General features: G+C 33.9%; 3 protein-coding genes and 1 long non-coding RNA gene across 4 annotated transcripts; 2 read left to right on the forward strand and 2 right to left on the reverse strand.

Moving 5' to 3' along the window:
• Positions 1 to 177: 177 nt before the first annotated feature.
• Positions 178 to 1,794, reverse strand: Rpe (ribulose-phosphate 3-epimerase). The gene is made up of 4 exons (XM_073083697.1): positions 1,414 to 1,794; positions 1,031 to 1,138; positions 721 to 942; positions 178 to 410 (listed from the first exon to the last, which is right to left on the reverse strand). The coding sequence occupies exons 1-4, from the start codon at positions 1,648 to 1,650 to the stop codon at positions 297 to 299; spliced, it is 681 nt and encodes a 226-aa protein (XP_072939798.1). The 5' UTR covers positions 1,651 to 1,794; the 3' UTR covers positions 178 to 296.
• A 352-nt stretch (positions 1,795 to 2,146) lies between these two features.
• LOC140750106 (complex III assembly factor LYRM7) lies at positions 2,147 to 3,206 on the forward strand. The gene is made up of 4 exons (XM_073083465.1): positions 2,147 to 2,309; positions 2,406 to 2,549; positions 2,627 to 2,708; positions 2,985 to 3,206. The coding sequence occupies exons 1-4, from the start codon at positions 2,289 to 2,291 to the stop codon at positions 3,104 to 3,106; spliced, it is 369 nt and encodes a 122-aa protein (XP_072939566.1). The 5' UTR covers positions 2,147 to 2,288; the 3' UTR covers positions 3,107 to 3,206.
• Positions 3,207 to 4,246: 1,040 nt separating this feature from the next.
• LOC140750433 (uncharacterized) lies at positions 4,247 to 8,124 on the reverse strand. The gene is made up of 5 exons (XM_073083932.1): positions 7,809 to 8,124; positions 7,304 to 7,445; positions 6,488 to 6,620; positions 6,054 to 6,237; positions 4,247 to 4,922 (listed from the first exon to the last, which is right to left on the reverse strand). Exons 2-5 carry the CDS (start codon positions 7,427 to 7,429, stop codon positions 4,724 to 4,726), a joined length of 642 nt encoding a protein of 213 aa, XP_072940033.1. The 5' UTR covers positions 7,430 to 7,445; positions 7,809 to 8,124; the 3' UTR covers positions 4,247 to 4,723.
• A 3,618-nt stretch (positions 8,125 to 11,742) lies between these two features.
• LOC140750328 (uncharacterized) lies at positions 11,743 to 13,648 on the forward strand. Its single transcript, XR_012103193.1, has 2 exons — positions 11,743 to 11,884; positions 13,463 to 13,648. It is a non-coding gene; the product is annotated as an uncharacterized LOC140750328 (long non-coding RNA).
• The last annotated feature ends 1,449 nt before the right edge of the window (positions 13,649 to 15,097 follow it).

The following is a 15,097-nucleotide window of genomic DNA, read 5'->3' on the forward strand; positions in this document are numbered from 1 at the left end:
TCTATAACACTTCTACCCATATCTGTCCCCACTGTATGAGTCTCCTCTTAGGTTTAGACCATAGTCCACAGTGTGTGCCACATGCAAATTAATAGAGTTTACACTTTTTTAGGAACTTTTTTCAAAATACTCTTGTGTAGGTTTCCTCACTTATTACTATTGTCATGTTCGGAAATTAGTTGTTTGAGAGACTAAGATCTTGTAAGTCGCTTTTTTATTGTTATAACAATTTATTGCATTGATCCATTTATATTTCCTACAATTAGTATCTAACCCAACTAAATCTATTCAACAATTTATATGTTCTTATCTATGGCCTCTTGAACAGTATCACGCAATAGTTTGATAGTGGTTGCTTGATCTTGTGCCCCGATGACGGCTGTCCCTGATACTATCATGTTTGCTCCAGCCTGTGAAATAATAATGTAAAGACATCAATTAAATCATATATCTCAAGTTAACAGTTCATATTGGCGAAATATAATTTAAAAGTCATCTAATCCGTTGTACTTTATTTTTACTGAAATTCACTAAAGGTATAGGATATCCATTTTAGCTTTTCTAGGATGTGAACTTAAATTTTAATTTTAGATAACTTCATGTAAACAACTGACAAATTATTATGTATTACCCTCATATATCTTTGTCTATTCATCAAAATATAAAAGTTACTAGTGCCTCACATATAGATTTATAACATGGTATAAAAAGAATACATACATTAGCACAACAGCTTATTGTCGAAGGACCGACTCCCCCATCCACCTCAATGTCCAGCAGTGGGTAGTGCTTCCTCAAGTATTCCACTTTAGTCATCTGATCTTCCATAAACTTCTGGCCTCCGAAGCCTGGCTCCACTGTCATTATGAGCACCATGTCTGACATTGAGATGTACTTTTCCACCTCTGACACTGGTGTTCCAGGCTTAATTGCAACCCCAACCTGTTATAATAACTAATTAATATTTATACCCAAAATAAGGAGATATAGTAAAAGAGAAAACAACTAAATAATTTGATATTTATTTTACCTTCATACCATTTTCTTTTATCTTCCTGCACACTTCTGCCACATTAGACACCGGTTCAATATGGAATGTGTACTGATTAACCCCTGCATCGGCCATCGGAACTATCCACTAGAATCAATTATACAGCAGTTATCTCTTTGTTAACAATTCAGTAACTTTAGAAGATATTATAACCAGTAAAGTTCGATTGGTACCACCGCCACACCTGCATAAAGCCTACACTATACAGATTGGTTACCAATACCATCTGGCAGAACACATGTTCATGTGCAACATTATAAAAAAAAATCAGTGTCTTCTGAATTCTTGTCTGTTTAAGAGGTTTGATATTATGTAATGTTCACTAAACAAGCATGAAACTATAATAAGGTTATAATAAATACCTGTTCAGGATTTGATACCATCATGTGGGTTTCAAAAAATGCTTCCTTTATTTTACCCCGAAGACATTTTACTATAGGATGTCCAAATGTTAAGTTGGGAACGAAATGCCCATCCATTACATCTAAATGTAAGTAATCTGCACCATTGTCCAAAAGTTTTTGAGATTCTTCATATAACTTTGATAAATCCGAATTAAGTATTGACGGTCCAATAAGAGCTTTTAAACGCCGAGTCATTTTTTTATAAATAGTATATAAATTTTCTCTGGTATAACTGAAAGCTAAAAAAATGTGAAAAAGAATATAGCTTATTATATTTGTAAAAAGTTAAAAAAAAAAACAAACTTATAAGTATTTTGAAGAACTTGATGAAACTTCAAAAGTTAGAGAATACAGATAAAACAGACAGAATCAAATACAGAATTCACAGAATATTGAATGTAAATTATAAATTTGTTTTATGGCAACTTATGACAATTCTTAATGACGGGTCTAGACTTGACCAGGACCTAGGATTCCGTGTCACATTATGCCGACCCGACAGTTTTACTAATCAATTAATTATATTGCATTTTATAGGAGCAAAATATACCTAGTTTTTAGAATAAGAAAAGATCTATTTATATATATTTTATACTGTGATATTCTTGTACCGGCCATGTATAGCTATTATGGAACTTTCCATAATATATCGTGCATCCCTACTGCGTTATATTTGTCAAATTGTTAATTGTCAATATTGTCATTGTCATTTGTCATTTATGTTAAATTGAGTATGTATTAATAAATGTTTTATTAAAATTTCTTAAATATTACAACGTATTATTGTCTTCTACAGTATTGACAAAATAGTGTTCAAGTTAAAGTTCAAAATAATGACCGATCTGCGTAGAATGGTAATTTTATTAGTCGTTAATAAATCATTAAACAGTATCGCGTAGAAACGGACCAATATTAAGCATTTACTATTTATAAAAAAATATGTTCTACAGGTGTTGTCAAGTTTTAAAAAATTGCATCGGACTAGAATGAAGGTATTTTCTGGTGATGAAAGAGCTTTGACAGCGGCCAGAGTAAAGATAAATGAGGAGTACAGCAAAAACAAACATGTGGATAACGAGGAAGCAATAAAAGCTGTAAATATTTGCTCAATATGAAGTTTATTTTAAGCTTTTTTTGATTGCTATTGACCTACATTGTAGTACATTTTCAGATGATCAAATTTGGCGAGGATGTTGAAAGGGAGCTTAGAACCCAAATAATACAAGCTAGAGAGATCCGGCCTGGAGTTTATGGTAACTCATTTTCTTAATTATCGACAATGTAGTGTTATTTCTCCTGTCGCTATGTAGTAAATATCATTCCAAATCGCATCTCATGTTTTTAGTAGTCTATACTTTTTAATATGTAACGGGTACCCACAATATGTGGTTTTAATTTCATTTTATTGATATTTCCTATAATACTTGTTTGTGTACTACAAACATTGATTAGGTAGAATAAAATTATATATAAAATTATAATTTAGTTAATAAGTACTTTATTGTGCTAATTATATTTTTTAATTACAGAGGCAAAAATTACAGATGAAACAGTAAAGCTTAACAATATACCATTCAATGACAAGGCAGTGCCCGATGAGGGGATCAAAGGTGGTCGGCTATGCTGCAAGGATCAAGCACAAAATAAATAAATCTATATTATAGGAAGTGTTTAAGTCTAGTCTTTTAGTGAAGTAGTGTTTATTAAGTTTAGATAATTTAATCAATAAATAGTATCATTGCAAGAAATAACTGCTTTTAATTATTTCAAAAATCCAAATTACTAATAATTTGTCTAAAAAATATAAATAGGCGATGCTCATTAAAAAATAAAAAGCTTATATGAAGAGGGAAAGAGTTTTACGACGCCATCTATTGGTAAAATATTAACATCGTAAGATATAACGGTTCGCCCACACGCGCGACACGAGTCGCGAAGGACGTTGTGTGACCGGGGCTCATCATGTCGCTCGTCCTGCCAGGCTATCCTAGTACTGTCATTTATCGCGTCAGATGGGCAACAAGAGATGAACGGCCACACTCGCCTTCATCGATGCAAGTCCGAGCGCTCGTGGCGTAAGCACGTTGAAGACGTTACCGCCAACTAGGCCACTTGCCACTGGTTCAAAAATATAGTGTTGTATTATTTTAGTCAATTGAACTGTATATTGTAGAATTATGTTAAATACTATTATTTCATACCGAACATACTATAGTAATATCGGTAATCTAGATGCCGTAGTCATTTCCTAAATTCGTTTCAAAAGTATGCTTTCAAAAAGAGATCATCAGAAAAGTTTAGAATAAGTCTTGTTAGCGCATTTTATAGAGAAATGTTATCAGAAAAGTGTAGGTATGTATTAAACTTAATCAGCGAAAATTGGAAGTGTATTTAGTAATTTCTTTAAGTACATCCTATATTTATGCAACGTTTTTGTCACAAATACTATTGCTTCGCAAAAAGTGGTTACCATACGACACTGCCGCAACTATGATGTTATCCCTTGCAACGTGTATATTATTCCCCTATGAATAGTAAAATGCGGCGCAACGTGATTAATATCGCGAGTAAGGCCGCGTGTGACCGCACTGGAAATAATCACGACAACACGAGGAGCATGTGTGGCAGCACCATAAAACATATTTAGTCGGTCCAACGCATGTGTGGTGGTTTTCGGAAACAGCCACTTGTTGCCAGCAATGCTGGCATCATTCCTTATTTTAAATTTCCTTAAGTATAAAGTTTTTAACTTATACGTTTATTTCTGTAAGGAATTAGGGGTTTTTTTTACATAAAATACCGACAAGTAATCTTGGAAAGGTTTTCGGTAACCCGACTTTTTCCATTGCTGTCAGCCTGCGGCTCGGTTTATCTTTAAATCATCCATATTATTGTCCTTAGGGAGTTGAAACTCCTTAAGGACAATATAAATAAATGCATAAAAGAAATAAAACATTGGAAGCTCAATTGCAATATTTATTTTTTATATATATTTCATGTAATATGGTATATAATATCGATATCCTCATGGTATGTATGTCTGTATCACTTCTGAGTTTAATGAATTAATTTATAACAAGTTTATAATAAAACCTTTAAAATATTATCTGGTTTGATAGTTTGGGCGGGAGGAAAATACTTTATGGTAATGAAAATAAATATAAATAATGTAGGTATTGTGTTAAAAAAGTGGAGAACGGGAAAGATTCATTAAAAAATAAGTGACGTTGGAATTAAGATGGTGAGAAGATGTTTCATCCAATAGACATCATATTTTAGTATTTAAGACTGCCACTTTAACATTAATGAGGCCATCCGAAGATTTATTACAACCACAACTAGGGGGTGTAGGAGTGGCTGGCGGAGGAGACTCAAGCTTCTCAGTTCTACAATATGTGGCCCCACTCGCGGTCACTTTGTCATCCCTTATTAGCTTTGGGATGTCTGTATCTTCCGGAGCTTGGTTTCTGAAACATAATATAAAATAATATTCTGAAACATAATATAAAATAATATTCTGAAACATAATATATAATAATATTAAAGAGCTACAATTTACAAAAATATTTATTCAACTGATAAGTTTTAAGTATTCCGTTGCGAGATAACTTCAGATGTATAATTGAATTTTCCTTTATCATTTTGTCACATCGGTTGCTACAAATTGGGAATTATGAATTCGTCTAGATTTTGTTAGTAGTCTCCACAAGTAAGCTTATTTTATATTGTGGGAATTTTTAAACAATGTAGAAGAATGTAGAAGGCAGTCAGATTGCCTCATTCTGCTTACTGTCAGACTACTGTTTTTCGTATGAATTTTGGCAATTTATTCCAATAAAATATAAATCGTACAAGTACGACCCGTACTCGCACACGGAAGGTTCCGTACCACAAAATGTACCTATTTTATTTGTTATCATAGCAGCCCATACATTAGTAAAGATACTTCGTCGCCTTGAAATTGAATGTAGCCACAAACGGCTTATTAGTAAGTTCTTTTTTGGAATTGAATGTATTTAATTGAAATACTGCGTAATTTACATAATAAATAAATAATTATTTCAAATATTTTAGGGTCACTTTAGCACGGAGACGTGGCACAACTTTTTTACGCAACTATTTCAATTCTCAAAACTGGTTACATCTTCTTGTTAGGAGTGAGTAATCTTTACTAATCTATGTAGCAGCCGTACCGATAGAAGTAAATGTCCTGTGACAATTTGAACTGTTTACCTGTTAAGGTTCAATAAATAAAACGAAAAACGTTGAAAAATGTTTTCTTGTATGACGAAGCCCATTAATATATCTATGTCTGAGCCCTATTAAATTTAATATTTTATTTTTATTTTTATATTTGATGTTATAGCGGCTAACGTTATACATAGTCTGTAAAAAGTCAAGTGCTTATCTATTACGGGTTAAGAAATACAGTCCTGTGATAGGGGGACAGATGGACAGACAGACAGACGCGGCTTATTAATAGTTCTATTTTTACCCTTTAAATATGGAACCCTAAAAACGAATTAGGCAGTTGAGGACTACTATACCTATATTATACTTACAGTAATATATCTGTAGTGGTACAAAATAATACTTACAAATTACCAGCCGGTAATTTTTCAGCCTGCACTCCACTTAAAAATATGCAGCGACGATACCTCGTTGTTAGTTCGGGTGCGGTGTACGGAATATGTGTGTCTGCGTTATCAAAGTTACTATTGAGTATGTTCTTCATATGCCATAGAAGACGGTGTTTTTTGACGCAGGCAACTCCATCCACACCTGCATATTAAATGACGAAAATTTCGTACTATTTGATAGTATTAGCAATGCTCAGTAAGGTACGTACATACTTACTACACCTATATAGGTATATATATATACGTACATACCTACTGTATGTACTTAAATATTTATATTAGGTAAGATTATTTATAAAATTATTTTATACTTTGTCGCGACAGATACACATATTATAGGTGCATAATTGGGTTCTATATATATATATATATTAATTAATCACAATACTTACAGAAAAAATAAAAGCTGTAATATTTGTCAACTCTGTATGGATATATTATTGTTGGCTTCTGGCTGAATGTTTTTGCAGAAAGCACGGCGTCCGAATTTGTGTTATTCAGTACAGTACCATCGGGGAAGGTCACCTAAAAGTACTATTGATGATTATAGGACATTTATAAAAAAATATATAAATTCAGGGTTTACTTTTTAGATCTTTAAATTGTGCAAAGATGCTCTACTTGTAGTGCGACTCCGTAGCCATCACGACTACGTCTAATTCGATTTTTAATAGTTTGTGCTTTACGTTGCTATTTTCTGATGTTAAAGGCAGTGAAGAAGATATTCTTATATGTAGAATTGTCATTCCAATGAATTCGTAAGGTATAGCAAAGCATTTGTTATCCACCCCAGATAGCAGTTTTAATGTGTCTGGTAAATTATTGGTCTATGAGTGGCAGTGGCGAATTACCATCAAATGGACGGCATGCCAGTGCATGCTCATTTGCTACTTATATATTAACTAGTAATTAATTAAGAATAAAAACCCCAGTATTGAAATATATAGCCTAATCATAGGCTTTCACAATTTAAATGGATCCATGGACATGGACATGGCCTCTCAGACGTGGCCATGGTGTCTATATGCTGGTCAAAACAGGCTTGGACTTCACACACCCAAATGTGAGTAATGTAGGTTTTTTCACGGTGTTTTCCTTCACCGTTAAAGCGAGTCATAATTATTTTAATTCGCATATAATTTCTACAAATCAGGGGGTTTCTATCCCGAATATGAAATGATAAGCGTTAAAATCTCGTGTATACTTACAAGATTGTACGTAGTCGGGCGATTACCGAAACATGCTATTAGTTCAGCATCGGTGTATGCACCTGTGCTCTGGGCATGAGTATAAGATATTAGCCCGGCCAATACTACACTTAATAAAAGCTCCATCTCGTCTGTTGGATTTCTATAAAGCAAAACAAAATTTCATATTACTTTTATACCTGAAGTTGTCCTTGATTTTTTTTTAATTGGTAATATTGTACCATTGTTTAATAAATGCTATTATTTATTTTGTTATTGCATTTAAACAGCTGTGCTAATATAGACGTGGCTTTCAGAATAAAATATAGCCTAAAGTCATATGGAATTACCAAATTTCAAATACTTTAATACTTGCTCCCGTCTTTAAGGCTATGCCTCAAAATCCAGAATTCAAAAACAAATTCAGTCTGGGTGCTGGTCATCCAGTCATTTTCTATACGTTTAGATGAAAGTTTTAATGACATCACTAAAATGAAAATATAAAAATGATTTCAATAATTTGCACCCTGTCTGTCTGTGGTAGTGAATTGTAGAGTGGCAGAGATAGTTATTCGACGTTCTACTTTAGTTTAAGGGGAAACAGCATATTTGTGACCGAGCTCCGGTAGTACTCAAGACCGAAATGTGGTTTATAATTTTTTTTAATATAGTATCGGAGTAGCAAATGAGAAAGCAATCCAGGTGATGGTAAACGGCGACTGCCACCTATGGACAACTGATTTAACACGTTCGATACCGATTTACCTTTACCGTATATTTGACAGTGTGCACATAAATGCACATTCAAATCATATTTTTTTCTGAAAAACGCAGCATCGAATCTTTTTAATAATAACTCAAAGCGACTTACCAAACTTTACGTCAGAAAATCAAATCTATATCTGTCTCGTTCACACATTGTCATCAAAATAGCGTGCCGTGCGTAACGCTCTCTAAGTATCTTATTTTATCTGAATGAAATTAAGTTATATGCATGAAATTTATATAATTTTATTTTTTGCAAGCTTTATGAATTTTTTTGGTAATATTATTTTTGAGATATAATGTTTTGAATATATTGTAATTCATGACTTTTGTCATGTGTGCATTAAAATGCACACTGCCAACGATATATACTATTACTGTTTGTGAATATTGTGTCTTTAAATGCACATTGCTAACTTTGCTACTATATACTAAGGTTCTGCATCCAAGGTAGGGGTAGGGTGAACAAGGTCAGAGTTTTTTTTTATAATTCCTGACTACAATTCACATTTTCCCCCCTTCCACTAAATTCCCAGTCCTAAGCTTGCAATATTTTTCTTTCAGATGACTGGAGGCTGAAAAATTTTAGCTTTGGTGTGTAAATTGCGTAATTAAATCTGACGTAGAATCCAGCAAATCTTAGAAAGATGAATTTCAGATGTGTAGGTCTCATCAAGACGTCTCTGAACTCAAGTCCTGTCTAATCAATAGCGTCTTCTGTCAAAAATATAAACATCTCCAATAATGATGACTCGAGAACATCTGCAATATCAACCCCAGATAAGACCAAATTCCCACTTGAGTTCGGCCATAGATGCGCCACTAGCCCTGAAGATAAAGTGGGAAGAAAAGTTTGTCTTCTTACCACAACCTTCAATCAAGTATAATAAGGTCCAGTCATATGCTCAAATTTAATACAGCATTATAACGGAAATATGGATGAATGTCTAAACAGACAAGTCGCTTTATACCGTACAGATGTGATAGGCCATCGTTAGTATTGTCTTCACAGATTTTGGACATCTTCGTTTGTAATTCCTGGTTGCTGGTTCGTTATGAGAACAGTGGTAAACAAAAATTATTACCACTCAAAAAGTTTCGAGTCGCTGTATTTGGGAAACTGTGTTTTTTGGGAGGTAGTCTTCTAATCTCTCAACTCGACTAAAATATCGCAAAACTTGTTGATATGCTATAACTTCCGAGACATTTATCTTTAGTATTTTCAGAATGTATGATATATTTATGTTTTTTACTTTATTTCTTAGTTTAGTGAGTACTTGGCGGTGTGCATTTAAAGACACATTTTTTTCTTGTGCACCTGGCAGTGTGCACTAAAAGACACATACTGAAAACTGAATTTCAGAGATTTTTTATTTTAGTTTTCCTAATATCCTTATAACCCAATTAACGCAGGGTAGTAGCAAAAGTATAATTTTTTTAGGGTAAAATTCTCTGCCAAGTATGGGGTTAAGGTGCCGCCTATATTTCACGATGGACTTGCCAGGCGAGTCGCCGGCACTACATACTAATTTAAATGTGCTCGCTAGGTGAGTTCACTGGCACGGGGTTGCGGGCTGCAAGAGTGGGAGCTCGAACCGTCCAGTAAGCTACCCCGGGAATGACGGCGGTATGTGTGGTCGCATACCGTCGTAATCACCAGATGTTGTGGGAGGAGCGAACGCTCCCCCAGGGCAGAGCCCGATCGGAGCATCGCGCTTGGAGGACTCTGGTTGTGTTCCGTTGCAGATCCCGGAGTCCCGGATCCCTCCAACAAGCGTCGAGGCCGGTCACATAACCTGGCGTCGCTCCCACGTTGTCGGGGGTGAGTTGAGTAGGGTCAAAAAAAAGGTGAGTTCACTGGCATAATGTTCAGTTAAACATAATAATTTTGTTATTATTGCCTGCCACAATAATATTACTCGCAATCTCCACAACGTTTACATCTAGGTATATCAAAAAGTGTTTGGAAATTGTTTAGTGTATTTCCACGTATAAACATGGCTAAAAACTCATCAAATAAAAAAGGAGATAAGTTTCTTTCTAATTTATGCAGGAATTGTCAATCTATTGATAAAATTCTATTCTTAAGGTTAGGTTTTGTATTTTTATAGTTGCGTTTATAAAATTGATTTAAAATTTTACTTGTGCGACTTCTATTTCCTTGAAAAAAGATTCTGATTTTGTAAATGTACCTATAATCTTGTGTTAAAAATGCAAAAACTGTGAAAAAATAACAATACTTGGCGTCAAAATAACTTTCAGCTATAATATCCAGCTCAAAAATAGGTACGTATCCAGTGATGTAAAGGACATAGCTATTGGAAGATGGGACCAAAATTTGCACCCTCTTTTCTCATATAATAATTATGTCGATAATGAGTGAGTAATTTCCTAAAACATCCCTATCAATCAAAATATTGACACAGTAATTCATTAATAATAAAATAAGTTACCATAGTCAGTCGGTCAAGTATATAGCAATATGACCATAGCGAGGGCTATGATAGCCTATTGAAACACATAGCGATATAATATTTTACTTAGGTAACCCGACAGTTTCGCATTGGAGATGTGACCGGGTCTGTGTCTCACGGTTAACTACCCTCATTCTCGAATACGACTCAGCCACATGGCGCACCTTTTTTAAATAAAAGTGACGTCATGGTGTTTATTTGAGGTACAGGTATTAAGATAATAAAACTAGCAATTGTTAGGGTCAATATATTAGGGTTCAATTAAGATATGAATTTTAACGAATTTAGAATATATTTTATAATTTATTTATTTTGCAAATTGATTTTAATAATTTTGTTTAACATTTCCGAACAAAGTTTCTCGGGCGGTGTCTTGGCGGGTGACAGGTTCGCGCTCGGAGGTAGTTGAAAAAGAGTGCAAACCAAAGTGGTATAAACCACCTCCATTTTTAATTGTCTTCTTTCTGCTATCATTTTTACATCCCAAAATAGCATAATATGTCTTAATAATTTATTTTATAGAATTTGACAAACATCTGTCTCGGACCGACGCTCAAACATGAGTAGACTCGATTGAAGGCAAGTGAGAGTAACAACGTCTAGTAGTGGAAGCCGCGCCACGCCTACTTTGCATCTTTTATTAATATACCAGCAGCCTATACGTAACATAAACAATTATTGTTTAGATGTAATTTCAGGACCATAAAGTACCGAGGAATAAAACAAGAAAATCTAAATTACATTCATATCCCCTAGTAAGCGAGATTCGACTTTAATAGTAAACTAAACAATTAACAGTATTTTTATAAACCTTTACCATAAAAAATATCTGGTTAATGTGCGGTACAATAAAAATCTTAATAAAATACTTAAACGCGTTTTTATCGAAGCCTTCATTTTGTAAATATTGCGTTCTTTGGAGAAACGGCGAAAGAAATTGATTAGAAATTCATCCAGCGAGTTTTTGAGCAATAAAGTCAAAAACTTACGATTCTTTAAGTGCGGTGGGGAAGCAAGTTCAAGTAATTGTAAATAATTTAATTAATGGTTGTTATCCAGCACTATGTATATTTAATTCATTACTCCTAAAAATTGATTTATTGATTATGATTAATCGGTCTCAGATTGCCATCCCTACTCCATACTGACATCTGTGATCATCTGTCAGTAGTGACAAGTGTCAGTTGTCACTTGTCTTGAATGTCTTGTCTAAAATAAGACGAAAATTTATTTTATTTCGAAAATAAAATAAATCCTTTCAAAAAATGTTAAGCAGAACATTATTATCAAGGGCACTTTTATTAAGAACTGTGAAGAATGCGGCGGATAATGTAAAACAAGCCAAAAGAAATTCTGGCCATGGGTACGTACTTCTGTAGATGATTATGTCATTATCACTAAAATAAGGTAATGCTTTATATGAATATAATTTTCATTTTCAAAGGCAATACTTATGCTAAAGCTTGTACATACGAATACGTGTCTGATTTATTTTTCGAGGTATTCAGTAAGTTATACTATCGACTGAAATATTTTTGTTTTTAATATACATACAATAACAATGTTGCTTATAGATTTTTAAGTATATTTTGTAAGGAAGCAATCAATGATATGAAGTACGGATCAATGGCCTGCCATGATGTGCTGTGGGGTCGAAAGTGATATCAGGACTAAAAGGCTTTCCTCTCCCAGACAAACTTATTTAGGTTTAATATCCTATCACAAATTGCGTCTCATAAAGCTTAATAATTTTAAAATATAATAGAATATTCTTTATACTACACTGAAGTTGTACTTAATAATGATATATACTACGGATCAGAGTTGTGCACAATAGGCAGTCTCATAGTGAAGCAGTGATCTCTTTTATACAATTTATGCATGGAATCAGTAAGCCATGTAGGGAAAGGCAAACTGTTTGTTTGTGCAAAGTTAGATAAGGAAAATGTAGTTAACAAAATTATTGTTTTTTTTTTATATAATATGAGTAGCAGACGAATATTAGTGGCCACTGCCGCCGATGGACATCTGTAATCAACCCCAGATAGAATCCTACTAGAAGTCAACCACAGATGCGCCGCTACCCATGAGAACAAAGCTGGAACACCCCGGAAAAGGATGACTCCCTTACCACACCCTTCAAACCAGAACACAGCACTGCTTAACACTGTTGTAATTAGGCAGAAATAGGTTTAACAGCGGTGCCTCCGGAGTCGAACCACAGAGGGTTCTACCACCTTTTGTGTATGTTATTAAATCAAGCTTTTTTAAATATTTTATTGTTACAGAGCATGGTCATACCGAGTGCCTCCGCCAATGCCATCTAAGAAATCAGTGTATTTAGCAGAGTTTATGGGAGGAATTGTCTGGTGGTGGATTCTATACCATATTGCAACTCAATATGACCATCTAATAGTAATTTGAACATTTATTACATTTGAATGTGTATTATTTTATAATAGATTTCTTTTATGAAATAGAAGTAGAAAACAATCATGTAACTTCATGAACCCCAATTGGGATTGTAGTTCTATCTAAGATTAGTCTCAGATGTGTTGCTACCTGTTAGGGCTAAAGTAAAATCTACAATATAAATACAAACATATCATCTGAGCCGAACTGCAAGTCCGCTCTGATGTTGTTGCGAGCAGGTGTAGCCATACAATTTGCTATGGTGACGCGATTCATTTCTATATTTAGAGCGGACTAGTAGTTTTACGGACTATACCTGCATGACTTCCTGTTTTTTAAAACATATCCTGATATTGATTTCCTCAGAGTTTACTTTTATTGTTACTTTTATTAAGATGTATTTATGATGATGAGCTTTTTATGGAAATAATTCCTGTAAATAAACAAATTTTATTTTCCACATCAGATCTTGATTTTTGTATCAAAGTTTAAATCAAGAATAAGAAGAAGAACCATTTTCTTTTTTCAGGGAGAGTGGAAGTATGTAGACCCCAAAACTTGGACAAATGAGGAATTGGGAGTACCGCCAGACTCTGAAGGACCACTGAAGCATTAGATAAAAATTGTTAAATTATACATAAATCCTGGTCCTTTTTAATTATTTAGAATGTAGAATATTATTTCAATAAAATAATAAATCTAGTAGGTCTTGTAATTGAAGTATTGCTGAGATTTAAACTACACTGCATTCATTGCTGATTGAGGTAGGAAAATAATTCAAAAATCCTATGTTAATGTTTCTGTATGGGCATTGTCTTATTAAATAAAGGTTAGAATAAAAAATGGCGATTGTTTACTTTCAGTATATAGATTTTTTTAATGAAATTACTACACTAACTACACTTAGATCATGAGATGACAAACTATATCAAGAGTGTAGTTAGGGCTATGTTCAAGGGATCCTAAAAGCAGTGGCAAGCTTTAATCGCCCTATGCTAAGGAAAGGGTCAGAAATAAAGTGTTGTCGGCAATGAAATCCTGTTGCACAAGGATTTTTTTTACTCGCCTACGGTATGTGGAGGGAAGAGTTCAGACTTCATAAACCTCTGCGCCTGCGGTAAAGCGCCATCTAGTGGCAGAGTGTGAGAAACAAAAGTTAATTTATCCTATTGCCACAGATCTGCATTTGTTTCGTACCCAGGACTGCATGCGTCCAAAACATTCGCATATATAATATTAGTAATATAAGATAATACATAATTCTAAAACCACTTTTAAAACCGCAGTCGAAACTGCAGAATAACTACCGCCACGCAAACAGCAGTGTTAAGCGTTGTTCTTCTGGTTCTGATGGTGATAACGGATAAAATCCTGACTGGGAATGTAATTACTATTTTCCAAATTTTTCCCGAAAATCTGGTGATAAACAGTTTCACTCCACTCTCAGTTTCAGATCCACTCGTTTCCTACATAAAGACATTGATAATCTCATTATCAGTATAGGACATGGCTAATCTTTACAAAATATATAACCTATAATAAATATTTGCTGCAATTCGCCAAGAGATGGCGCCACGCGTATTCTGAATCACACTATCGCAGTTTTCAGAACATCTTGTACATAATATCCAAACTCCGAACTGAGAGTGTCGGAGTACATTTGTTCCTCGGGCATCACCTAGCCCGGCGGGAGATATCCCACTGCCAAATGATTTTGCTGAATAATATTTTTTTATAAAAACGAATTTTATGTTTATCAACAAAACAGAACAGTAATGATTAAAAACAACAGGTTATAAAACAATATAACATTTTTATTAAACGTTTGTAATTAGTGTTTTTTTATTGCTCATTTTTTTATGCATAGCAAGTTCGTCGGCAGATTGGTTGCGATCAGGAAACAAGAAAAACTAGATTGCGATAATCTTAATCTAAGTGCGCGCTGAGAACGTACTGGAAACAGCAGATCCGACCAAGGTGTCATTGATTAATATCAGAACACCATGTACATTGTAACAAAATAACAAAATTGGTAAATAAATGCATCGTCATATAATTATAAAAATGATATTCCATTTTTTATTTTTATTATTTATTGCCTTTTAAATAAATAAACTAGCATATACATTGGCAGTATCATGAAAAACGTTTGCCTTTTTATGTC

The sequence above is a fragment of the Epargyreus clarus genome, unplaced genomic scaffold, assembly GCF_041222505.1.
Source record: "Epargyreus clarus isolate Ecla_fem2 unplaced genomic scaffold, WU_Ecla_fem_2.2 ptg000019l, whole genome shotgun sequence".
Lineage (NCBI taxonomy): Eukaryota > Metazoa > Arthropoda > Insecta > Lepidoptera > Hesperiidae > Epargyreus > Epargyreus clarus.

Bases quoted from the DNA above. Each gene is read 5' to 3' on its own strand.
- LOC140750106 (XM_073083465.1), top strand. From the start codon at position 2,289: ATGACCGATCTGCGTAGAATG. The intron at 2,310-2,405 runs GTAATTTTATTA...TATGTTCTACAG, and splicing joins TGACCGATCTGCGTAGAATG to GTGTTGTCAAGTTTTAAAAA. The intron at 2,709-2,984 runs GTAACTCATTTT...TTTTAATTACAG, and splicing joins GATCCGGCCTGGAGTTTATG to AGGCAAAAATTACAGATGAA.
- LOC140750433 (XM_073083932.1), bottom strand. From the start codon at position 7,429: ATGGAGCTTTTATTAAGTGTAGTATTGGCCGGGCTAATATCTTATACT. The intron at 6,238-6,487 runs GTAAGTATTGTG...TTTAATATGCAG, and splicing joins TTACAGCTTTTATTTTTTCT to GTGTGGATGGAGTTGCCTGC. The intron at 4,923-6,053 runs GTAAGTATTATT...ATTATGTTTCAG, and splicing joins AAATTACCGGCTGGTAATTT to AAACCAAGCTCCGGAAGATA.
- Rpe (XM_073083697.1), bottom strand. From the start codon at position 1,650: ATGACTCGGCGTTTAAAAGCTCTTATTGGACCGTCAATACTTAATTCG. The intron at 1,139-1,413 runs GTATTTATTATA...AATTGATTCTAG, and splicing joins TGGTATCAAATCCTGAACAG to TGGATAGTTCCGATGGCCGA. The intron at 943-1,030 runs GTAAAATAAATA...TTATTATAACAG, and splicing joins TAAAAGAAAATGGTATGAAG to GTTGGGGTTGCAATTAAGCC.